Raw genomic sequence first — 27,874 nt, 5'->3', positions numbered from 1 at the left:
TTATTGTCCTGTGAGAACTGAGGACAAGAAAGTGGTAACAAAGATCACTTGAAGACTTGAAACTCTTGTCACAATGTTTACATTGGAAAGGATTTTCTCCAGTGTGGGCACGAAGGTGCATTTTCAGGGAAGATGATGCAGTAAAACTCTTGTCACAATCTTTACATTGGCAAGGTTTTTCTCTAGTGTGGACATGAATGTGGGACTTATAAGTACCTAACTGACTGAAACCCTTGTCACAATATTTACATTGGAAACGTTTTTCTCCAGTGTGGACACGAAAGTGTGTCTTCAAATTACTTGAATTTATGAAACTCTTGTCACAATGTTTACATTGGAAGGGTTTTTCTCCAGTGTGGATACGAAGGTGGTAACGAAGATTACTTGAATTCTTGAAACTCTTGTCACAATGTTTACATTGGAAAGGTTTTTCTCCAGTGTGGACACGAAGGTGTGACTTCAGATAACTTGAAACACGGAAACTCTTGTCACAATGTTTACAGTTAAAAGGTTTTTCTCCAGTGTGGACACGCTGGTGTGTTTTCAGGGAAGATAATGCAGTAAAACTCTTGTCACAATGTTTACATTGGAAAGGATTTTCTCCAGTGTGGGCACGAAGGTGCGTTTTCAGGGAATATGATGCAGTAAAACTCTTGTCACAATGTTTACATTGGAAAGGTTTGTCTCCGGTGTGTACACGAAAGTGTGTCTTCAAATTACTTGAATTTCTGAAACTCTTGTCACAATGTTTACATTGGAAAGGTTTTTCTCCAGTGTGGATACGCTGGTGTGTTTTCAGGGAAGATAATGCAGTAAAATTCTTGTGACAATGTTTACATTGAAAAGGTTTTTCTCCAGTGTGTACACGAAAGTGTGTCTTCAAATTACTTGAATTTATGAAACTCTTGTCACAATGTTTACATTGGAAAGGTTTTTCTCCAGTGTGGACACGAAGGTGTGACTTCAGATAACTTGAAACACGGAAACTCTTGTCACAATGTTTACAGTTAAAAGGTTTTTCTCCAGTGTGGACACGCTGGTGCTTCTTCAGGGAACCTGAGTAACTGAAACTCCTGTAACGCCATTCGTCATCGACTTCACTGGTCTTTTCCCAATCATCACTGTCTTCAGTGACTTCAGTGTCAGATTCAAGTTCAACCTCAACCTCAGAGCAGTGGGAAGATATGTCTTCTTCTTCTTCTTCTTCATCATCCTTTTCTTCTTCACCTTTGAACGTTGACCAAACTGATTCCTCTGGTCTTTGAAGTAGATCCTCCTGTTCCTCTTTAAGCTCCTCCTGTTCTTCTTTAAGTTCCGCCTGTTCTTCTTTAAGCTCTTCCTGTTCATCTTTAATGTGTGGAGGTTCTGGTTCCTCCTGGAGCAGACTGGGGCTCCTCTCCTGTTCAAGAGAAACCTCCTCTTTACACACAACCATGTGCAGGATGTCTAGGAGCAGAAACATAACATGATGGTCAACAATGGATTCCTAAAATGTAAATCCATTCTTCTACCATGTCCCATGTACAAAATGAGCTATTACCTACCATGATAAGATTGACTAAACTGTTACAGCAAAATACATTGTTTCTTCAGGAACAATGTTTTCTAGTTTGCCATTGTTATTGTCCAGTGAAAATAAGACATTGTGGCAGCCCTACAGAACAGAACATACTAAAGAAACGAAGATAACATGGAACTTACTTAGGTGTGGCTGGTCTTCATCTTCCTGTTTAATAGAAACGTCTTCAGCTTCCTGTTTAATAGAAACGTCTTCAGCTTCCAGTTTAATAGAAACGTCTTCAGCTTCCTGTTTAATAGAAACGTCCCTGGCTGAGTCTGGAGAGTTCATCTTCACCTGGGAGTGATGCATCATGGGTATTGTAGTTCTTATGAGTCTGGAGAGCTCCGTTCTGAAATCAAGTGAATAAGGAAGGACTTTAATAACTGGAGACCTAAAGTCCGGTAGCCGGGGGTGTGCAGTGGGAAATTTGTTATATCATTTTTTTCTAAATTGGCATAACATATTGCGTATATTCTTACATAAATGAATGAGTCCACTTGCTGACCGGCTGTCAGTATTGATCAATGTATTTTATAAGGTCTTATATGTGACCATACCATTACCTATATACGGCAAGATGTCAACATTTCTTTATGCTTTAACGCTTAGGATCAGCATTTATTGATAACTTGTGATATAATTCACACCAGCATTTTTCCCTGTTAACCTCTTATTTTAAAGAGCAAAAAACCCAGACCGGAAGTTATGATCTTATATTAGGGTGAGTGACGATCCATCATCATTCCTTGTTTACTGCGGGTGCTGCTAAAACATAATGGAGGCGCATCACAGCGTCTGGGCTGTGGAAAAAACCTTGTTTGGACCAAAAATGCCATCTGGGACAAGGAATAGGAGATACAGGCGAATGAAAGAAACAGAATCAAACTCCGGCCCTGCCCTACCCTAACTGGGTAGGCCCGAGGCTCGGCCAGACCCTAACAATTACCATAATGTTAATGGTATGCTCACATACTGTGACAGGTGCCAGCAAAAAGTGCCTCAACTCGATTTTTACAGATTACATATTATTACAGATTATTAAAGTACAGAATGTAAGCTTTCATATGATGTATCATTCAATGAAATTGGACAATAATTGAAGGAGATATAACCATTTTAAAATGATTGGGGCCTTTCACCCAAAGCTGAGAAAAGTCCCTTTCAATATTCACAACATTTTTAACACCTTAGAGCTGGATAGAAGTGGGTGTGACAATGGGAGGGACAATAGGTACTTAACTCCACCCACAATGACCACCTTAGAACGTTTTAGCTGTCAACAGAGCCAAAGCCAGTAGAACAAACAATGCAATTTGTAAGGTGCCCCAATAAACCCTTTTGAAAGTACTAAGTATTAAATACTAAGTATAAGTATTCAAGTATTAAATACTAATTTGTGTTCAATTTCACTTATACACTACCTGGTTGTAAATAGCTGCAGTAGGCTACACCATTTTATGCAGGTCGACTATTTCTATTTAGTGTACATTTAGTGGATGTGGCTTACATCCGGTCTAAAGCCCACCCACTGTATGCGCTGATTTCCATACACAATCCGTATCCTCCCCTCACCGGATGTTGAATTAACAGTACTAACGGCCATATATTTTACGATCTTTTACACAAAACTATTTCCTGACATTTCCTTTTCACTTGATACCGTTTCGTAGAGACGGCCTACACAAACGATCTATATACCAAATGAAAGCCCGAATTTCGTAGTTTATATAGTATTTTTAATTTTTTGAAATGAGCAAGAAATGAGCGAGTTATGATTTAAAGAAAAGACGAGTTATTTTGGCTCTTTGCGGCTGGAGGAAAAGAACAAGAATAAGCAGCAACTCTTCCATGGCTATGAAGCAATATAGCACGAACGGGCAGGCAACGTTTCACGTGTATTATTAGTTTTATACATTTTAGGAGTGAAAACATGTGTTTAGATGCTTATGACAACATCTCAGCAGTTAAGATAATGTCCCTCTGTTAACACACGACACACAGACAGCTAGCTAACTAGGCTAGCTAGCTTTTAGCCTGTTGTTGTGTGATGGTGGAAGTCTATTCTCCAGGCTGGGAAGCGTATTTGAGCGTGTAGCTACGTGGTTTTGTTTATTTTCCTGTAAAGTTTAACCCAAAAGCTCCTCCATACTATAGCCATGTAGAATAATTCTGTGTTTATAAACACACAAGCACGCTAATGGGCGGTGACCAGAGCGTGAAACCTCAGAACAAAGAGATCTCAGGACCAATCGAAAACAACATGCAAATCTCAGAACTGCGCTTCTCCGGCCCCAAAACATTGTTAAAAAACAAGCCTACTTTGACATATAAATGTATACGTTTAATTTGCCCAAATGAACAATCTATTGGAATAAAAACCTTCTTCAACATTCAAACTGTCTTAATATGAAGAAAAAAGAAAATCACATAAAAAAAAAAACGATTTTATTTTGAGCATTTAGACCATTTAATTCTGGCGAGTTGAGGCACTTTCAGCTGGCACCTGTCACACTCCTATAAAAAACAATTGCTCATTACCGTCAGCCGGTCAGAAAGTCGGCTCATGAATGCATGCACATAAACAATATTTAACAGATAATTTGCTAAGTGCGTATGAATACGTCATACGTCAGCCATGCGTCCATTGCGAATGGCGTATCTCAGGGCTATTCAACTGGCGGCCCGCGGGCCGCCTCGTAGTGGCCCTTGGAATAATAATTGAAAAAAAAAAAAAAAAACTTTTTTAGTTTTATTTTTTTAGAGAGAAAGTTACAGGTATGATGTGCGCGATATATAAAGTGCTAGATTATCATAATGACAGTAATCAGGCATAGTTGTTTCTATAGGGCGAGGGGGGCAGCCCCACCCCATGGGGCCCGCGACCCGCAATTTTATTTGCGCACGCATGAGACTGGACCATGGTCTTATTCAAAACTTATTTAATAGACAGGGGGTACATGAGCACATGGCCGTTCATTCGTGCTCTATCTCCGACCAAACCACACTTCCACCACACATCTCTCTATGCAAAATAAAACCTGCACAGTCCCACAAAACATATAGACTACATTGCATTCGCCAAAAATGTCTTATTTACTGTTTAAATATTACTTTTCTGACCTAATAGACAGGGGGTACATGAGCACATGGCCGTTCATTCGTGCTCTATCTCCGACAAAACCACACTTCCACCACACATCTCTCTATGCAAAATAAAACCTGCACACTCCCACAAAACATATAGACTACATTGCATTCGCCAAAAATGTCTTATTTACTGTTTAAATATTACTTTTCTGACCTAATAGACAGGGGGTACATGAGCACATGGCCGTTCATTCGTGCTCTATCTCCGACCAAACCACACTTCCTCCACACATCTCTCTATGCAAAATAAAACCTGCACACTCCCACAAAACATATAGACTACATTGCATTCGCCAAAAATGTCTTATTTACTGTTTAAATATTACTTTTCTGACCTAATAGACAGGGGGTACATGAGCACATGGCCGTTCATTCGTGCTCTATCTCCGACCAAACCACACTTCCACCACACATCTCTCTATGCAAAATAAAACCTGCACACTCCCACAAAACATATAGACTACATTGCATTCGCCAAAAATGTCTTATTTACTGTTTAAATATTACTTTTCTGACCTAATAGACAGGGGGTACATGAGCACATGGCCGTTCATTCGTGCTCTATCTCCGACCAAACCACACTTCCACCACACATCTCTCTATGCAAAATAAAACCTGCACACTCCCACAAAACGTATAGACTACATTGCATTCGCCAAAAATGTCTTATTTACTGTTTAAATATTACTTTTCTGAAACACGCTATTCTTGCTCAACCTCAACAGCCTACGTCAAAATCGTCATGTTGGCGTCTACTACGCCAACTACGTTCACTTCATGGGGCCAGTCCTTCACAGTGACACACACGTTAGATCAACCACGCGACCGGGATGGTTTCTACCCCTCAATGTCGTGCCTACTCTACACTGCCATCCGAAGGCCCCTCCCCCTTTCACTGCTCCTGTGTCGCCAACTACGTTCACTTAATGGGGCCAGTCCTTCACAGTGACACACGCGTTAGATGAACCACGCGACCGGGATGGTTTCTATCCCCTCAATGTCGTGCCTACTCTACACTGCCATCCCAAGTCCCCTCCCCCTTTCACTGCTCCTGTGTGTGACCTGTGAACTACTCTCTGACTGCACTGTAGGCTACTCACTCCACCAACAAAATATACTCTGCCATCACCCCCCCAAAAACACAATATGCCACGAAGAAAACGCAGCACACTTTCTCAATACACGCGTGCCTCCAAACATTTGCGAGCCAGTCGCGCAAAACAAACCCAAACAGGTAAATCACACAGCATGTTGCATCCTTCTCAATGTTGCTTGCTTAATCGTTCGTTTGATTTATCCATACATCGCCCTGTGTGTGTGTCGCGAACCGAAACAGGTAATCACACAGCATGTTGCATGCTTCTCAATGTTGCGTGTTTAATCATTTCATTTATCCATACATCGCAATTGCGCGTGTGCGAGCATGTTGCATGCTTCTCAATGTTGCCTGCTTAATCATTTCATTTATCCATACATCGCAATTGCGCGTGTGCGCTGAACCTGCACACTCATGCACTATCCATTCCATGCACATTATTAGTCGCCTATATTTACTACAGTAGACTATGCCTACACGCTGGCCCCAGTGTGTGTGTGTGTGTGTGTGTGTGCCCCTCCACCCTCCCCCATGGCGCTGGCGCTGTGGAATGTCCATCTAAAAAGGAACAGTGAACCTCACGACGGCCATTTACACAAAGCACGCCAATTGTTGCAGCCTACACAGATCTATTCAGGCCCATTCAATTAATCAATCACTACATTAGTTGCCTGTTCAATCTATCATCTTTTGTTTTACTGCCCATTATATGAAGCATTAACACATTGTAAAATGACAACCATCTGTGCAGACTTTTTCTGGTTGGAGGACTATGAAAAACTGGAATTATGTTTTAGGAAAGGTACTTTTGCTTTGGCAGACTTTTTATGCAGGGCGTGGGAAATAAGGCAGAATGTTTTGTTTGTGTAAAAAAAAAAAGGGAATATCAACAAAACATATCTGTTTATTGTACACAATGCAATATTGAATGCAATGATATGGTGTGTCCTGTAAGCCCATGTGGGCTGGGCGCCTTTGGTGCATGACACAAAAATAAAGAAATCTATCTATCTATCTATTCAGGCCCATTCAATTAATCTATCACTACATTAGTTGCCTGTTCAAAACTAAACTACACTTTATGAAATCATTGTTGCAGCCTACACACATATATTCAGGCCCATTCAGAACACATTTCCCAAATCTCAGTGATTTATCCACACATCGCTCTGTGTGTGTGTGTGTGTGTGTGTGTGTGTGTGTGGGCGTGTGTGTGTCGCGTCGCCCTCCAGCTGCAATTGCGAGTGTGTGCTGTGTGCAGGGCACACTACTGAGTTTAAAAACACAGCTGAAACATGAAGTGGAGTCTGTCAACTCCCGCAATTTCCTTCTTCCCATATTGCGCTGCAACGACACTGGGATGAGCCTCCGAAGGGGGGCGAAATTCTAGTTACTTATTGTTTGTGGACCTTCAGCATTTTTAGTTGAGGACCCCTGGCCTACATACATCTTTGTGTTTGAACACAAAATGCATTTGTAGAATCCAAAATAATCCGCGCTTCGCGCGCACGCTGTGCGGCCCTCCACACACAATCATTCTACAGCTGTGGCCCCCGACCTAATCTAGTTGAATACCCCTGGCGTATCTATAAGCTTATATCACTTTTTTATTGAATACTTTAATTCATCTTTCTATGCGCCCGGACAATATATAAAGTAGCTCCGGTTACGTGATCGGGAAAAAAAGCCCCCCCCCTCCTGAAAAGAGGACGGCGGGCCGCTTCCTTTACGTGTAGAAGCCAGGGCATCTAAAATGGACGCGCCCATGTTCTAGTGTGTGTGAATAGAAGAGAGTCACATTTCACCCAACACCACAACACTCGATTCCCCCCTCCCCTCCTGTTTATCCATGGTTTCTCCCGAGGAGGAGGACCTTGGCGAGATGAGGGGTCTCTCGGTCTCGGAAAAAACATGATGAATTGAACTGCCTAAGCACCGACTTGCCCGTATGACGCCAACCGCCATAAAACCCCACAGCGAATAAGAATAATCTGCACCCGATCGGCATTGCATAACGTCTGCAACACACATGGACAGATGCATGTTTCCTTCTTCATACTATGAACTAACAAACGAATCACAGTATCGAGGGACCGTCATGACAACAGTGGCCGCTGGCCGGGTTACAGGTCTTCCGTTGGGGATCACGATCACGGATCACCATAGCCGTCTTCATCAGCGATCACTAGCTCGGTCGTGTAATTGTAACATTTTTTTATTTTCATTATAATTGCAGTGATAAGACCGCAATGAACGCGTCGGGGACGTCATCGACCCAGTTGTAATGTATAACGCATCCTAAACCACAGTGGAAGCCCTTTTTCCCTTCCTCGTCGATGTGTCATCACAGCCGGGCTTCATCGCTCCTACGGGGGAGCGATGAAAAGTGCTTCAAAGAAGGTGTCCAGAGAGAGAGGCATGCCCAAACATGTCCCCTATAGCTTGCAAACCACCCACATCGCCGATTCTGTAACGCGTCTCTCTCACCGTAGTTCTGAACCGAATGGTGGAATAGGACTTTTTATAGCCTACGTATCAAGACTGTTACTGCAATCGAGACAATGAAAGCAGATCTGTGAGATAGATTAGGCGAGGCGCGCATCGTCATCATCATCATGAAAGCAGAGTTATGAAGGTTTAAAGTCACAGACATTGACAGGCACAAATAAATTAATATCCTATACATACTATACAACGAATGAAAGCCCTGAATGTCTACTTTTAGGAGGAAAACAGTAGACATTGATCCCATGTACAGTTTGTCAGTAATTGGTTATTGAATGCAGCTTGCGCCCACCAGAGAGAACTTTAGAGAAGACATGGACCTGAACAACTAAATATTCACAAAATAAGGCCTATAGCGACATGTACATACTATATACCGTATGAAACAGAAGACTCTCTGCTTTCATAAGAAAAAAACTAATACTGTAATAATAATAAAAATCACACCCCTGTGAAGTGAGCGGTGCAAATGTTGCACCGCTCACTTCACAGGGGTGTGATTACATTTACATTTCAATGGTGTGTGTTAGGGTTACATTTCAATGGTGTGTGCACCACAACACAATAGGGCAGTAACAAAAGTCGACTTCTCAACGAGTCAACTTCATTGTCACAAGTCAACTCGCACCAGGAGAAGTCGAACAGATAATTAAACTAGAAAAAGTGGCCCTCGGGGCACAGGTCTCCAGCAAGCCAGGTCAGGTTGTGGCCTCCTGGTGGTGCTATAACAGGCTAAGCAAGAAAGTGTGAAAGATTTCACATAAATTGCACGATGCGTTCATGATTTGAGGCTTTTTGTTCAAAACGGGCCAATCTTGAAAACGAATTATAGCCAATTAGGATGGAATTTAAAATATCGGACAGGTCCGTCTTGAACACATGACTATAGAGATACTGTGTAACGATTCGCGAGACTTTGACAGAATGAGGAGTAATACCAAAAAATGTGTTTTACAAAAGTCGGCCTCCTGGTGGCGCTATAAAAGGCAGATGTGAAAAATGTAGATCAAAGGTTTGTTCTTGGCCTCTAGGGAGTGTGCAATGTGTATTGTGCATACAACGTTTCACGCAGATCGGTGCAGTTATAGGTAAAGAATGTGAAAAGCTGCCTCATGGTGGCGCTATTATAGGCAGTTCTGGAAAATGTGGGGCAGAGGTTCATCATTGGCATCCAGAGAGTGTGCATGCAAAGTTTGGCATCCACCGGGTTAACGGTGTCAGAGATTAGCTGGTAACGGACGGATGGACACACACACACACGGACGGAGTGCAAAACATACTCTCTCCCCATGCCTTTGGCCTGGTGGAGACAAAAATCTGATTGACTAAGATGTACGTGTTAACATTACAGTGGACAGAGTACAACCTGCAGCTTGAAAAGGCCTTCAGCTCATCTCTGATTTTTTTTCCTGTGATAAAATGGCCACCAATGTGAAAAAAACTCAAAGAACAATTCCTATACAGCAGTGGTAACCAACCTTTTCAAGCCCAAGAGCCCATTTTATTCCCAATTGTAAGCCAAGATCTACCACTAAAACGTGTTAGAAAAAACACTTGTTTTTTTGCCATTTCTGACAGGCTCAATGCATGTGCACACATCCACACAAAGACTAAAGCTTAAATTAGAATAAATACTTATAGTAAGTTATATTATCAATGTCAAATAATATTAAGACAAATTAGAAATAATTAGTATTAGAAATATTTTGTTTCTCATTTCAATGAATATTCACATTGGCAGATGTTCAAATGACATAGGCATAACATGACCATATATATTTGCACAGATATGGTGACATACTCTCAGGGTCAGCCCACCTTTAATGAGACTGCTGTGACTGCACTTTATCTGCAAGCGTTTTGAAATCTGGTTCATATTTAGTGATTGCCAGTCTGAGGGTGTCATTAAGATGTGAGTCAGTCATACGAGTTCTAAACTTGGATTTTATTATTTTCATTTGTGAAAAGGCCATTTCACATAAGTAGGTGGAACCAAAGTAGGCATGCAGCTTCAGTGCACACGACACAATCAGGGGATACTTCTCTGCTCACAAGAGACCAAAATTCCTTCTCTTTAGCTCTGACCTGCAGGTGACAGTCACTTACTAATCCAATAATCTCCATTTAAATATATGAAGTTAATGCAAACACATCCTGCATTTCATCGGACAGCAGTTCAATGACAGTAGGCTCAGTAAAGAGGAAAGGGTTTGATACAAAAGCAGCTACTTAACTCATGCGTTGTACGTAATTTCATATTTATCATATTTTTTGCTCCATGTGTGCATTAGAGAGTGACATTTTGTCGGGATTCCCGTGGGTCACGTGATTCCCGCGGGAATCCTGTGGGATGGGATTAATTTTTTTATTAATCCCGTGATCGGGACGGGACGGGAATGAAAATCAACGGGAGCGTACAGGAGCGGGAATGCCATCTATCTAGAATCATAATGATCATTTTCAGGAAGGAAACAACGCTCGCCGCGGTGCTCAGGCTCACTGCTGGCTGCCTGCTGTAGCCAGGGGGGTGGAGCTGGGTGGACCGCAGTGTTTGTTTACAATAAAGTTTCAATAGTTGTCACTGTACAATACTTTAAAACAGTTGTCATGTTGCACACAATCAATTTGGTCATAGCAGCCGCTGAGCCGCCTGTAGCCTCTCCTCTCCAAGCAGCAGCCCACACCACAGTGCCTGCACCGTGAGACCGCAGTGAGAACGCTATAGCATTGCAAGAAGCTAAGGCTTAGCTGCTAAGCTAACACAACACCAGCCATGGTGGTGGTGATGTTAGCTTAGCGTAGCGTAGCTTGCTGCTGCTTGGCTGTTCAACTTCACTTCATCTCTGCCTATAATTTCTTATTGTTACCCTGACACCGGAGCTGCAAAAACAGACAGATCTACAAGCTCTACAATCTCAACTATCAAACTCCAGCTAGTCCCACTCCTCTGAACTCCAGGCTGCATGAACAGTGCTCGAGCGCTCAGTTTTCTGCCCCCCTCAATGTCGCAAATCTTGCGCATTCACTTTAACTTCAATGGCTCTTCTGCACAGCGCAGCAATAGCTTTGCTTTGCGCTTGCGTTAGTCAAAACTAAAAGCGAGTGACAGTGAGACGAGCATGTCGACCGTAGCAATGAATGGAGACCTATTTGGAATGATTAAATCCATTATTGGCCTGGAGAAAGTTACAGCCGCTCCGCCTCCTCCTCCTCCCTGGCACGGTACAATTAGCCATGTGCTATATGACGTTTTGTTTACCCTGCGACAGGGACTGAGAGAAGGAAACAATGTCTTAAATAATAAAATAAAACATTAAATACCATGTTTGGGTTTATTCAACTAAGGTACTGTTACCATAGGCGTGGTGTGACTGACCAATGTTTTGTTTTTTAACTGACATACATTCCACCATAGCAAGGTATGTATAAGGTATTATGTGTTGGGGCCTTTGAAGATTGTTGTTTAAACTGGATTAAGGCATTATATGCCGTATGGTATATATATAATATACCATTACATTTACCACGTTAACTGTTCCTGGTGCCACATTGTTTAATGGCATGAAACAATACTCTTTAAAAAATAAGAACGCCATCCATTGCCTTAATGAGTAACTTACCATAGTGTGCTGAATATAAGACTATTTATTTTGTTATCGGGGACGGGGACTAGACTAATTGAATTTCAATGTACTATTAGTCTTGAAAAATGGGGTTCATCTTATTATTGGAGTAGTCTATAATCGGCACAATGCAGTATTAAAAAAAAAAAAAAAACAGGAGCGGGATGGGAGTGGGAGCGGGATGGGATCAGGAGTCATTCTACAGGAGTGGGACAGGACAGGATTTTTATTTTTACCCTGGTCCAGGATTGGGACAGGACAGGATTTTTTCTGTGGGAGTGGGACAGGACAGGAGTGGAAATCCACTCCCGTGTCAGTCTCTAGTGTGCTGTGCATGTGTACAGAATTCAAACTGTAGCATTGATTATTGTCACGGACAGAAGTCATTCTTTCCCTTTGCATATGCCCTGGAGTGCAGTCGCCTATTAGTTTGCATTGCAGACTGGTATATTCAGTATATTTTTCTAATTTTTATATTTTTGTTGTTGCTGCGCAGCAGTTGAGGAGAACGCAACTATGCATTCCTTTAAGCAACACAACTTCTGCAGCTGCATCCATATGTTTAGAATTTGCATCAATGATCAAATCCCAATAATAAAAAATATTATAACAACGAACAACGAAAACTGAAGGAGCAGCAGCGGCGCTATCAGCTAGTAGTCCCAACTCAAGTGTCTGCACGTTGTTCCGTATTTTAATGTCGGGTCGGAGAATAAATACAGTATGAATGACGGCGGGATTTATTTGACAACTCTGTCCTGCTTTCTTCACGAGAAGAGAAGAGCGCTCACAGCTGCTAATATGGTAGCAGGCTAGCAGCCCTGTGGCTGACCTGTCAGTTCTCTTTAGAATATTTGAGATGTGAACCTGGGTCTGGGAAGCTCAGAGCTGCAGCCATTGGCTCATGATACGAGCAGATCATTCAGTGTTGCTAAGATACCACCCCCCCACCACACACGCACACACACCCTTGGACAATGGGGTCTATTCTCAAACTCAGAGCCACAGCGCTCTGCTCAAAATTAATTTGCATGTGACGAGCGGCATTGACATTATTCCAATGGGTCGGACACTTCGCGATCGACTGTAAACGTTCCCGCGATCGACTGGTAGCTCGCGAACGTCTGGTTGGTTACCCCTGCTATACAGGATCTCCTCACTATCACTGTCACTGGTCAACAAAAACACCATGAAGACCCTAACAGGAGCCCTCGTAAAAGGTTTCTTTAAATCCTTTAGCGCCATCTAGTGTTAGCATGCTCACACTGCAGAGGTTCCGCCCGTCCCGCCCGCCCGCTACATCTTGAAAATGAAGCCCGTCTGTTCCCACTCTACGGAGCTCGTTTCCTTTCCGGGTGAAACAGGAAGGTGGGGGCCTCTGTGAGGACCACAACACCACTCGCATTAGCTCACAGCCTTTAGCTAGCAGTACAAGCAGCTACGCAGTACAAACTAAAAAATCACATTTATAACAGACTGATTGATTGATGTGAAAATGGAAGCAATCGTTCTCACGACAATACAAATCTTAACATTTTTGGGGAAAAAAATCTTGTTTAAAAAATAATCTGCCTAATGATGATTTCACTGGAGGACGGTTTCTGAACTGCCCACAGCCCTCCTATGAGGCACAGACTGAGTAGAAAAGTAATTGTGCCATTTTATCATGATTATTAGTGAGGACCTGTTATATGAAGATAGGTTGAAAAGTGGTGAAGTGGTCCTTTAACAGTTTGCAGAATTACAATACATTTCAAGTATGTACAACTCAATACAAAAACTGTTGACTGTGGACGACACCAGAAAGCAATACTTGTTTACAATCGGGTCCACCCTTTTCAATTCATCAGAACATGTACAGAGATCTCTATATAGTACATCTAGGGCTACATCTTGCGCCACCGATCTAGCCGATCTACATTTACACGTTGTGAGCTTGTAGATCAGCTATTTGAACTAATTAAAAACGTTTTATTCTTTTTAAATATATAAAAAAATAAATTAATTCAGGGCAAGATATACCGAATATATCAGCAGCCATATAACTGCAGCCGTCCGTACTGCTGCTAGTATTAACTACATGCTTGTTTATAACAAGTTACAATATTATTACTGCTGCTAGTATGAACTACTGCTTGTTTATAACAGGTTACAATATTATTACTGCTGATAGTATTAACTACTGCTTGTTTAGGATAATTTATAACTAACTAGAAACAAAATTTCAAGAAATTTTACTGGGTGCCTGAAGCTTGCCAAGTCTGTGCAGCATTTGAGCCACGGACCACCATTTGATGACATTTAGCCTCAAGAAGGGTCCATTTGGTTACATGTGAGCCAGGTCTCCCCATTGACTTTCAATGGGGTATTTTGTCTTAGTTTATTGCGCATTACGTTGCCACCAACATTATAATGCTAACATGCTAACATGCTATCATGCTAACATTTTAATGCTAACATGTTAATGCTAACATGCTAACATGCTAATTCTACATGCTAACATGCTAATCCTAACATGCTAATATGCTAACATGCTAATGCTAACATGCTAATGCTAAGATGTCTGAGCTGTAAGGGTCCATTTGGTTTCGTTCAGGGGGGCGGACCGGTTCCGGCGAGCCGCCCTGCTTCTGAAACGGTCGAGAAATGACAGAGTTACGTGTTTCCCCGATTTTCTCCATTGACTTTCAATGAGTGTGTGTGTGTGCACATGTGTGCATGTGCGTGCATGTGCGTTCGTGTGTGCGCGGGTGTGAGAGGTGGTCAACTTGGTTTAAGTGCATGGAGCAAGTTTCAAGACTGTAGCATGTTGCAAACAAAAGTTATAGCTGTGTAAAGGCCAGCCAATAGGAATACAGAGGGGCAGGGCTTAAGCAATTAAGCCATTACAGCTTGTTCCTCTTGATGGTCTACGTCCATGTACCAAATTTTGAGGCTATAGCATGTTGTAAACAATAGTTAGAGCTGTGTAAAGGCCAGCCAATAGGAAGACAGAGGGGCGGGGCTTAAGCAATTAAACATTTACAGCGTGCTCCTATTGGTGGTCCAAGTCCATGGAGCAAGTTTCAAGACTGTAGCATGTTGCAAACAAAAGTTATAGCTGTGTAAAGGCCAGCCAATAGGAATACAGAGGGGCGGGGCTTAAGCAATTAAGCCATTACAGCTTGTTCCTCTTGATGGTCTACGTCCATGTACCAAAGTTTGAGGCTGTAGCATGTTGTAAACAATAGTTAGAGCTGTGTAAAGGCCAGCCAATAGGAAGACAGAGGGGCGGGGCTTAAGCAATTAAACATTTACAGCGTGCTCCTATTTGTGGTCCAAGTCCATGGAGCAAGTTTCAAGACTGTAGCATGTTGCAAACAAAAGTTATAGCTGTGTAAAGGCCAGCCAATAGGAATACAGAGGGGCGGGGCTTAAGCAATTAAGCCATTACAGCTTGTTCCTCTTGATGGTCTACGTCCATGTACCAAAGTTTGAGGCTGTAGCATGTTGTAAACAATAGTTAGAGCTGTGTAAAGGCCAGCCAATAGGAAGACAGAGGGGCGGGGCTTAAGCAATTAAACATTTACAGCGTGCTCCTATTGGTGGTCCAAGTCCATGGAGCGAGTTTCAAGACTGTAGCATGTTGCAAACAAAAGTTATAGCTGTGTTAAGGCCAGCCAATAGGAAGAGAGGGTTTGTGTGTTGGTGTGTGTGTGTGTGTGTGTGTGTGTGTGTGTGTGTGTGTGTGTGTGTGTGTGTGTGTGTGTGTGTGTGTGTGTCCATTTGGTTTCTCTCAGGGGGGCGGGCCGGTTCCGGCGAGCCACCCCGCGTCTGAAACGGTTGAGAAATGACAGAGTTACGTGTTTCCCCAATTTTCTTCATTGACTTTCAATGTGTGTGTGTGTGCGTGCACATGTGTGCATGTGCGTTTGTGTGCGCGCGTGTGTGAAGGGTGAATCATTAACAATGTATCAATTTCAGCTGGGCTAGTCTATGCAAATGCCACCACTATTGAAAGTTAACCCATTCTGAACGGGAACCCCTTTTTTTTGTTATGCTGAATTTGTTCAGTGCTCTAGCGCAAAAAGTAAAAGTCGAATGCGATTTTTGTTTTCGCCGTGAGTGACCCGAGACATTGAGGTACGCCGTGTGCGATCGTGGTATTGGTACGATAAAAAACGTGGTTATAAGAGCGAGTTAAGAAATTGTGTTTGTGATGAAAAAATTGCTGACTCATTCAGGCAGTTTCATGACACATTATGATGGTACACCTGTCGCTTTCAGGGCTGTAGTTCACGTACCATATGAATCTGGGCTGTGGTTGTGACATTGGGTGAAAGAGGACGAGTGTGGCTACAAAATTACCGAAACCCATGCGTGTAAAGTTAATATTTTGGCCGTGAGGACGATTTGTTCTGAGAATTTCGCTACAGTTTTGACACTGGCCCCTCACTCTGACCCGCTCTCTCTCTGGGCGTGCGACACTCTAAGTCGAGATTTTTGCTCAGACCACACACACTTTGAACTGCGATAGCGGGCAAACCGTGCAACGTATTCGAATTCCGCCTGAACCACGACAAAGACGATTGCCTCGTGTGCTGTTTGACGTTTAAATCGTGTTTCTACGTAACAGTATGCCAGAGTAATGTGGCTCCAAAGTAACGTGTCATTTTCTGTTTTTACCCGCGTTTCCCCATTGACTTTGCATGGGGCATTTTTCGCGTCGTTTATTGCGAATTACGTCGGCACGGTAACTCGAAACGGAAAGAAAAGCACAAGCACACCATTCCCGGCCGAGCCGCACGTTTCGATGTATATATTGCGGGGCTTTGGTAAACCGTGCGGCCGGCCATAGCGGTCAAAGTTCCGTGTCTTGATGATTATTATTACGACTAGAAACAAAATTTCAAGAAATTTTACTGGGTGCCTGAAGCTTGCCAAGTCTGTGCAGCATTTGAGCCACGGACCACCATTTGATGACATTTAGCCTCAAGAAGGGTCCATTTGGTTACATGTGAGCCAGGTCTCCCCATTGACTTTCAATGGGGTATTTTGTCTTAGTGTATTGCGCATTACGTTGCCACCAACATTCTAATGCTAACATGCTAACATGCTAACATGTTAATGCTAACATGTTAATGCTAACATGCTAATGCTAACATGCTAATGCTACATGCTAACATGCTAATCCTAACATGCTAAAATGCTAACATGCTAACATGCTAATGCTAAGATGTCTGAGCTGTAAGGGTCCATTTGGTTTCGTTCAGGGGGGCGGACCGGTTCCGGCGAGCCGCCCTGCTTCTGAAACGGTCGAGAAATGACAGAGTTACGTGTTTCCCCGATTTTCTCCATTGACTTTCAATGAGTGTGTGTGTGTGTGTGTGTGTGTGCACATGTGTGCATGTGCGTGCATGTGCGTTCGTGTGTGCGCGGGTGTGAGAGGTGGTCAACTTGGTTTAAGTGCATGGAGCAAGTTTCAAGACTGTAGCATGTTGTAAACAATAGTTAGAGCTGTGTAAAGGCCAGCCAATAGGAAGACAGAGGGGCGGGGCTTAAGCAATTAAACATTTACAGCGTGCTCCTATTGGTGGTCCAAGTCCATGGAGCAAGTTTCAAGACTGTAGCATGTTGCACACAAAAGTTATAGCTGTGCAAAGGCCAGCCAATAGGAATACAGAGGGGCGGGGCTTAAGCAATTAAGCCATTACAGCTTGTTCCTCTTGATGGTCTACGTCCATGTACCAAAGTTTGAGGCTGTAGCATGTTGTAAACAATAGTTAGAGCTGTGTAAAGGCCAGCCAATAGGACGACAGAGGGGCGGGGCTTAAGCAATTAAACATTTACAGCGTGCTCCTATTGGTGGTCCAAGTCCATGGAGCAAGTTTCAAGACTGTAGCATGTTGCAAACAAAAGTTATAGCTGTGCAAAGGCCAGCCAATAGGAAGACAGAGGGGCGGGGCTTAAGCAATTAAGCCATTACAGCTTGTTCCTCTTGATGGTCTACGTCCATGTACCAAAGTTTGAGGCTGTAGCATGTTGTAAACAATAGTTAGAGCTGTGTAAAGGCCAGCCAATAGGACGACAGAGGGGCGGGGCTTAAGCAATTAAACATTTACAGCGTGCTCCTATTGGTGGTCCAAGTCCATGGAGCAAGTTTCAAGACTGTAGTATGTTGCAAACAAAAGTTATAGCTGTGCAAAGGCCAGCCAATAGGAAGACAGAGGGGCGGGGCTTAAGCAATTAAACATTTACAGCGTGCTCCTATTGGTGGTCCAAGTCCATGGAGCAAGTTTCAAGACTGTAGCATGTTGCAAACAAAAGTTATAGCTGTGTAAAGGCCAGCCAATAGGAATACAGAGGGGCGGGGCTTACGCAATTAAGCCATTACAGCTTGTTCCTCTTGATGATCGAGGGCGGGGCTTAAGCAATTAAACATTTACAGCGTGCTCCTATTGGTGGTCCAAGTCCATGGAGCAAGTTTCAAGACTGTAGCATGTTGCAAACAAAAGTTAGAGCTGTGTAAAGGCCAGCCAATAGGAAGACAGAGGGGCGGGGCTTAAGCAATTAAGCCATTACAGCGTGTTCCTCTTGATGGCCTACGTCCATGTACCAAAGTTTGAGGCTGTAGCATGTTGTAAACAATAGTTAGAGCTGTGTAAAGGCCAGCCAATAGGAAGACAGAGGGGCGGGGCTTAAGCAATTAAACATTTACAGCGTGCTCCTATTGGTGGTCCAAGTCCATGGAGCAAGTTTCAAGACTGTAGCATGTTGCAAACAAAAGTTATAGCTGTGTTAAGGCCAGCCAATAGGAAGAGAGGGTTTGTGTGTTTGTGTGTGTGTGTGTGTGTGTGTGTGTGTGTCCATTTGGTTTCTCTCAGGGGGGCGGGCCGGTTCCGGCGAGCCACCCCGCGTCTGAAACGGTTGAGAAATGACAGAGTTACGTGTTTCCCCAATTTTCTTCATTGACTTTCAATGTGTGTGTGTGTGTGCGTGCACATGTGTGCATGTGCGTGCGTGTGCGTTTGTGTGCGCGCGTGTGTGAAGGGTGAATCATTAACAATGTATCAATTTCAGCTGGGCTAGTCTATGCAAATGCCACCACTATTGAAAGTTAACCCATTCTGAACGGGAACCCCTTTTTTTTGTTATGCTGAATTTGTTCAGATATACGGTCCGAACAAATTGCTCTAGCGCAAAAAGTAAAAGTCGAATGCGATTTTTGTTTTCGCCGTGAGTGACCCGAGACATTGAGGTACGCCGTGTGCGATCGTGGTATTGGTACGATAAAAAACGTGGTTATAAGAGCGAGTTAAGAAATTGTGTTTGTGATGAAAAAATTGCTGACTCATTCAGGCAGTTAACATGGCGTTTCATGACACGTTATGATGGTACACCTGTCGCTTTCAGGGCTGTAGTTCACGTACCATATGAATCTGGGCTGTGGTTGTGACATTGGGTGAAAGAGGACGAGTGTGGCTACAAAATTACCGAAACCCATGCGTGTAAAGTTAATATTTTGGCCGTGAGGACGATTTGTTCTGAGAATTTCGCTACAGTTTTGACACTGGCCCCTCACTCTGACCCGCTCTCTCTCTGGGCGTGCGACACTCTAAGTCGAGATTTTTGCTCAGACCACACACACTTTGAACTGCGATAGCGGGCAAACCGTGCAACGTATTCGAATTCCGTCTGAACCAGGACAAAGTCGATGGCCTCCTGTGCTGTTTGACGTTTAAATGGTTACATGCCGGCAATTCGACATACCGCCATCCCGACATGTCGGCAATTCGACATGGCGCCATCCCGACATGTCACCATTTCGACATATTCTGTCGGAGTGGAGGCACTTTATTCCATAGTTTTTAAACGACCCACCATTCCGACATGACTTTGGCCAAGGGTGACGGCAGGGCTCCACCGGGCGCAACGCAACGCGGGCAGTGGAGCCACCCTTTGATTAAAAAGGGCACATTCCCTGTGACCGTGACGGAGACGCGACAATGACGCGCCCGGTGGAGCCCCGGTGTTAGACCTCCTTTGGGGCCGTCAGCATCGAAGTTGGGACCTCCATCCACCCTGCGCAGTGGTGGAAAAAGTAGGCCTAGGCCTACTCAAATTCTTTACTTAAGTAAAAGTTCCTACCAATACTGCATGGCTGGGGCGCACTGACGTGCCATGGTCACATATATATATATATACCGGTATATATATATATATATATATATATATATATATATATATATATATATATATATATATATATATATATATATAACATTGTGGTTCTCTCCGGCAGCATTACAATTGCAGGCCATATTAATTATATAATTTACATTTATCACTCACACACTTCTGAAACCCAACCGGAGTGGCCATAACCCATAATGTTGATTATTTTTGCACTTCTGTTATTACAATAACTGTGCAAAATCAATTACCTTTATTTATTTATAAAAAATATTTATTGAAAAGTTGTCTGCTTTTCATGTGTTTAATGTAACAAAAAGAGTCTCCTTTATAAATTGAAATATTTGCTTTTCATGTGCGTTTTACATGTTGAACGCCTCCTAATGTGAGGCAGTGTTGCTGCTCATATGCCCAGAGCTTAACTAAGCCTTAATCTCAACTATAATCACCATAAAGGTTTAATTAATCAAAAGACCAACAGTAGGGAATAGAATTGCAACTGAGGAAATATATGGTGAAATATTCCTATTGGCACTAATTTATGGAACAGTGACCAACCATATCAAACGCGAGGAATTAACACATTCCAACGTGTCATTGTAAATTGGCAGCCTATGCTGGATGACATGCAGGTTTTCATTTCAACTGTCATGTTGTCATAATAAGACAATGCTTGAGTTCTTGCTTGGATCAGCACTGCACTTTACCATGGGAATATTTGGTGCGCTCTCCAGCCCATGCAAAATGTAGACCTACACGACAGTCATGACTCATATTATTAACTTTTATATAACCTATACCAAAGCATTATGGTTTGTTGTTTCTTTTAAATGTTTTGTCCATGGTCAGGTAACGTTATTGATTTATAAAGCCCGCTGATCTGACACACGCACATATAGCCTATATTTCAGCTCCTTCTAGTCAGGCCATAAACAATAATATTCAGATTCAGAATAATGTTAAGGGGGGAAAGGTATTATTATATTATAATTATTATTATTGGTGGTGTTGTTATTATTGCTTTTTGTAGTTTTTCACAAGCCTAGTCTAGTGCACCTAATGTCAGTATCAGCAGCAAGACAAGACAAGACAGACAGCTGACAACAAGTTGCGTCTGCACTAGTGAAGTTAAACAGTTATCCTTGTGGAAATGTTTTCCACTGCCATTGTGTCTTACAGTGAATTTCTCTTGTTCCACTATGCTGGTTTCCAATCAAATGTATTTAAAAGAGAAAGTTTATAGAATATATACAGCCAGCCAACGAACCCCCCACCCCCCCCCCTGCAAATGGCTCCTGTTAAAATGCAAGTTAATATGCATATTTGTTATATGGACCCCTGCGGTGGGGATGAGCGCTTTTCGGTGAGCTGAAGAGGCCTAATATTCATATCAATAATATTCATTCAATGTGTCCACACATCTAGTGTGGACGATAGATAGATAGATAGATAGATAGATAGATAGATAGATAATCACTTATGTTGCATGCATGCAAGTAAATCCAACGTGCGTAAAGACGGTGCGTAAAGTCCAGCCCCTGTGCATGTGCAAAACTGTTCTTATATTTAAAATATACAGCTCAAGCAATTCATTATTAGTTATAAATTATTAATGTATTATTAATGATTTAAATGGGGGGGGATTTGATCTTTCACAGACGTGATGAGGATTTGGAATCCTTCATGAATGAATCTTTCCACCTATAGCAGGATAAACCATGGGCCATTTAGCGCATGCTGCACATCCCTGCCTGGGCGCACAGTAGGCAAAATTCAGAGCTCTCCTTCTCTCCTAATTCCCCTCAAATCTCTGATATTCTAAATGTACTAGTGTCAATTCCATTGCCCATCGTGGGCAGAGCAGAGGGCATTGGTTTAAATATTGTAACACCCAAACTACACCTATGCCCAATGTAACGGGAAGCGCAGATGTTTTATGGATAGGGCTGGTGTCTGAAGACTCGAGGAGAGCAACTTTGGCGGGGGAACAACCCTTGTGCATTGCTAAATCCCCAAATGGTGTTTAGAAAATTCGGCCCAAGATATATGTCCACAATTGTCTGATATCCGCACTACTGTGAAGCCCTGCATCTAGCAAAACTTAACCATACTACATTTTGGGCAATCAGTTTTACTTACACACATCACCTGTATGAATTAGTGTAGGCCAATCACTTTTAGCGCAGAACTGCGATTAATTACAATTCCATCATTTTTACTCATATCAGCTGTGTGGGATAGTATAAAGGACAGTACCTCGTGGCCTCACTTTCTTTCCAAGACAGCCACTAACAGGTGTACATGATGGCGTACATGCAGATTGCTAACAGTCGGGGTGGCAGAGCCATGATAATAGACGGTTACCGTTACCTCAGTAACAAGGTTCGGGCCGAAAGAATTTACTGGCGTTGTGCTAGTCGAGGTTGTCGGGTCTATGTGACCACTAATAATTTCAATGTCGAGGCGGATGATCCGCACATTGAAATAATTAATGCTCCTGGCCAACATGGTCATGAAGAGGAGGCGGATTTGGTGGCCACCACTGCTCTTATAGAGCAAATGCTTCGCCACGTGGCCGCTGATCCATCCCAACCTTCCAGAAGGGTCTATGACAGGGTAAAGACATAATCTGTAGCATGATGCTTTTGTTATTTTTCTCATTATTCTCCAAGTCAATTATATGAACAAAACATAACCCTATAATGTTATTTAATCAGATCCTGGCCCAGGCACCAAATGTTGCGGCTATGCCGCCATTTGAGGCCGTTAGGTCGCGCCTTGAGCGGAGACGGGCGAGCCTCATGCCCCCCATCCCCAATACCCTCCGAGACGTGGCTGTGGAGGGAGAATGGGCCGCGAGCTGGGGGGGCGACGATTTTCTGTCGAAGCACAACCTGACCCTCAACTACCTCGTCTTCGGGACCGACGACAACTACATGAAGCTGGCCCAGTGCCGACAGGTAAGAACCCCTCCCCCATGAAAATCAGTCAAAAGGCTAATTGTTATAATATGTTTATATAATATATATATATAATATATATAATATATTAATACTATCTTAGCCCTAACTGGTAAAGTTGATCAAATCTGATTAGGCCTCATTAGCATACCGGTATGTTAACATACCATGAAAACTTAATTGTAATATAAAAAGTATTTGTATTAATGCCAGTAACCAACGTGTGAAGTTTCATGGTGATATCCAAAAGTTAATTTCTATCTCTCCCAAATCAAGGGCATACAAATCTGAGCCAGGTCCTAGGCCTAGACTATATATTTTTTTCAGAAAGTTATTTTCCACAATACTGTAAGCAAGTTTGCTCATTTACAAATTCATGAACATCTAGTCATGTAGGAATTAAATATTTAAATTTTGTTTTAGATCTACATGGATGGGACTTTTAAGACGTGCCCTAGGCCGTTTTATCAGTTTGTAACGGTCCATGGCCTGTACATGGGGGAGAGGGCCATCCCTTTCTGCATGGTTCTGATGAGTGGGAAAACTGAAGAGATGTACCGCAGTGTGCTACGGCACATCCAGCGCAAGGTCCGCCGAGTCACTGGACAACGGTAGGCTATGTGTGTGTGCATGTGTGTCTGAGAATGTCTGTCTGTCTGTCTGTCTGTCTGTCTGTCTGTCTGTCTGTCCGTCCTCCTGCGTGCGTGCGTGCGTGCGTGTGCACATTCACTGTATCCTTGCTTTATATTTCGTGTGGGAAATGAGAGTAACACATTTATCTGTCTGTCTGTGTTTCTATCTATCCTTCATCCCTCCTGTCATAAATCTAAAAGATGGGAGCCAGCCAGAGTGGTGACGGACTTTGAGATGGCTGCAATGAATGCACTACGTGCTGAAATACCAGGAGTCCGCACCACAGCGTGCTACTTCCATTTTTGCCAGAGCCTGTGGCGTAAGATCCAGGAGCTTGGCCTGTCAGGTCAGTGGCAGTGTTTACTATTTACTAGTCTATTAGGCCTCTAGCAACCCCTCTAGTGTGTGTGTGTGTGTGTGTGTGTGTGTGTGTGTTACTTCCCATTATGGTGTGTATATATTGATTGTTCATGAAAATATTAGTAGGCTAATGTCCCAGTACATATATACAATATTATATCTGGAATTAATACATTGTGCCCTCAAAATGTGTGTAAATGTAGGTAGTTAGTGTATTGTGAGTTGTATGTTTATACCAATGCAATTTAGTACTTTGATCTGTACATTTTCAGGGAGTTAATTTATATCTCTTTACACAACTTTTGTAGCTCCATACCAGCGCGACCAGTCGCTCAAAGGTTGGCTCAGGAAGGCCATGGCCATTGGGTACCTGCCTCTTCCGGTTGTACGCCAGAACTTCCAGCTCATGGCCACATCCCGACAGACCAGACGGCTGACACGTGTGCACCCAGAACTGGCTGACTTCATAGAGTACATGGACCACACCTATGTGGGGAGGAACGCCATCTTCCCCCCAGCCGTCTGGAATGTCTTTAGACGTGGGTCTGACAATAGAACCAACAACCGCGTGGAAGGTAACAACTAATTTCTTTACTGTAATGGGTAACATTAAATATTCTCTTTACAATTTGTGAGGAGACAGGAGGTGACCGGACGTTATTGCTTGAAGATAAATCATGATACTGTACACTAAAAAGTGTCATCATATTGGGGGAAAGATTTGCCTAATAAAAAATAAAAGCTTTTCCCACTAGTCCTTTTTCTGTCATGATGACATATGGTTCAATATAGAGACGTATGGCATCATGACAGAAGGGCACTGATAAGCCAAAAGTGAGGTTACATCTGTGCATCTTCTCACGCAGAATTGGTTCAATTAGCTAAATGTCACTGAGCAATGTATGAAAAAATGTCAATGGGCCGCATGCCTTGTGTGCTGTATTTAAACATCTATGATTGTTTCAGGTTTCCATCACAGATGGAACGCGAGCATGAACCGACGCCACCCCTCCATATGGGTATTCATCCGAAGGCTTAAGGATGAACAACGCCTGGTGGAGACCCTGTGTGGGATGACTGAACGCGGTGAGCGCCCACCGCCTCAAAGGAGAAAGTGGAGGAGGCAGGAGGAGAGGCTGACGCGGCTGCGGAGGCAGTACCGGAGGGGTCAGAGGACCATCGAACAATTTTGGGACGCTGTCCAGCACCTCGTGGTCAATTTTATTGAGTAAACCACCACCACCATGTCCTGCATGCCTGCGATGGAGGGACGGAGGGAAACTTTTTTTTTTTTCTTGAATATTTTGGTTCAAAGGTTGTTTTTTGTATTTTGCTGAGTGGCCCCTGAGCCATCAAAGTTGAGTAGCCCTGCCCCTAATTGTGGGATGACATTGTGATGCCTTTTTTTCTTTTTTTTCTTAACTTAAATTCTGTGTTTGTGGGTCATTTTGACCAGGGTGATATTTGGTTTAAAAAATATACACATACAATTGTGGTAAGAACCAAATCATATACATTGACTTTGTCACAATTTGTGGAGTATGGGTGTAGTGCAAAAAAACAGTTTGACATGTTCATCACTGAAAGTATGAGTTGTATAAGTTCAGAGTGACTGACAGGGGGTGAACAGGCAAGAGAGCAGTGTCAGGTTGCTAACTTTACAAGGAGGACATGAGAGCTACTCAGCCTCTACTGGGCATATTTAATGAAGTCTGTGTGCTGTACAGAAAATTTAAAACTCTTGGTATTTATAGTTACATCCAATAAACTACAAAATAATAGCAAATTAAATTAATATTTCAATAAAAATAAGGAGTAAATATTCATAAGGAAATCATATAGGCTAGTCAAATAAGTCATGGTCAAATCATTCAAAATCTCCAATTCATAACTTCATGTTAATCAAATAAGATAGGCAAAATATAATAGACAGTTAAGCAGTAAGCAGGATAAACAATTGATTCTACATTTCATAATCTATAAACCAAAGGGAATAATCATAACTTAAATACTTTTGAAAGAATGTCTCAAGGGGTATTGTTCAGGTGGGAGTGACTGACAGGGGTGAGCAGGTAATGGTCACCGGTCAGGCTGACCATATAAGGTGAATGAGAGGAGGCAGAGAGCTCGGTTTAACCCCGGTGGGGTATATTTACTGAAGGAATGGAAGTTTGCATCTCTCTCTCTCTCTCTCTCTTAGGTAAAAAATAACGGGTGCGCAAGGCGCACTGTGACCGCGAGGCGCGAGCTTGATCCAGTTGTCACTGTGCCTGCTATGTTATTTGTAGCTACTTAGTCCTAATTGCGCATGACACATGGGTGCCACAATATGATTATTATGATGATAATGATTAGAATACAATACATGGGACGTTATACAAGCATTATGATTTCGTTTTGATATTATTTCAGCGGGGCATCATTCAAGAAGGCTTTCTGTCCGTCAGTCAATCATTGTTTGTCATTATAATAATATGAATAATAATAACCATCTTATTGACTATATGCACGGACTTTCGATTGGCTCTTTGTCCGTCAATGCTTATTGTTTGTCAGTATAATAATTATTGGATCCGTTATGTTCATGCTGCCTGCAAATAGATAGATAGGCCTAGATGGAAAGAGTAGAGGACAGTCTTTCTGATATTCAGATGTGCGTGCTGCGTGCAGATAGACAGGGGGGGTTGTCTATATGGTAGCCTATAGCTTAACTGTCAAGAGGACAGTCTTTCTGATATTCAGATGTGCGTGCTGCGTGCAGATAGACAGGGGGGGTTGTCTATATGGTAGCCTATAGCTTAACTGTCAAGAGGACAGTCTTTCTGATATTCAGATGTGCGTGCTGCGTGCAGATAGACAGGGGGGGTTGTCTATATAGTAGCCTAGCTTAACTGTCACCGTGGAAGCAATATTATTATGCGTGTGACCTGTGAAATGGGGCCGTGCCCGTGTCGAAATGACGGGACTCTTGAAAAAAAAATAAAGTGCCATGCTGCCAGTCCGACACTGTCGGAATGGCAGGTCGTTTACGGAAAGGGAAACATACCGCTACTCCGACAATTAGAAGTCAATGTCGGAGTGGGGGGATGTCGAAATGGAAGGCTGTTACCGTTTAAATCGTGTGTCTACGTAACAGTATGCCAGAGCAATGTGGCTCCAAAGTAACGTGTCGTTTTCTATTTTTACCCACGTTTCCCCATTGACTTTGAATGGGGATTTTTCGCGTAGTTTATTGCGAATTACGTCGGCACGGTAACGCGAATCGGAAAGAAAAGCACAAGCACACCATTCCCGGCCGAGCCGCACGTTTTGATGTATATATTGCGGGGCTTTGGTAAACCGTGCGGCCGGCCATAGCGGTCAAAGTTTCGGAACATATACGATTATTATTATTAAGTATTGGTTTCGGATTTCAACCTGTGTTTCTGCCATTGCATGGCAGGCACCCAGAACAAGCAGATATGAGGGAAATACTCATCATGTTGTTCCATGTTAAAAGATGAGTCAATAATATAAAAGATAAATGTAGTAAAAACAAGGTGAATCAGTTGATCTTACCTGCTGTGTTTCAGGGTTGAGCTGCTTAACGACCACACTGTTTTCAAACCGTTTACTATTGGTATTATTATTATTAAAGTGTTTTCTAACGACACTGCTAACAGGCTAACCGCTAGCTGTGTGAGAACGCACATAGGTCTACTGTGCAATGGCTGTGCGCATGCGCACTAGTCCTGCTGCTGCCGAGCCATATTAGAAGTGAGACAGAGTTACGACAACTCTGTGTCACGGGGCTTCAGTCCAATGGCGGCTCTTCTAC

General features: G+C 42.8%; 1 protein-coding gene across 1 annotated transcript; it reads right to left on the bottom strand.

The window, feature by feature from the left end:
• LOC308330993 (uncharacterized protein) lies at positions 1–27,737 on the bottom strand (the record flags this gene model as incomplete). Its single annotated transcript, XM_080786062.1, has 4 exons — positions 27,616–27,737; positions 1,702–1,910; positions 586–1,446; positions 1–17 (listed from the first exon to the last, which is right to left on the bottom strand). Exons 2-4 carry the CDS (start codon positions 1,871–1,873, stop codon positions 1–3), a joined length of 1,050 nt encoding a protein of 349 aa, XP_080642188.1. The 5' UTR covers positions 1,874–1,910; positions 27,616–27,737.
• Between the last annotated feature and the right edge of the window lie 137 nt (positions 27,738–27,874).

This window comes from Protomyctophum bolini (assembly GCF_963924005.1).
Source record: "Protomyctophum bolini genome assembly, chromosome: 16".
Classification (NCBI taxonomy): domain Eukaryota; kingdom Metazoa; phylum Chordata; class Actinopteri; order Myctophiformes; family Myctophidae; genus Protomyctophum; species Protomyctophum bolini.
Note: the sequence above shows the minus strand (reverse complement) of the source record. Positions and strands in the feature narration are given on the sequence as shown.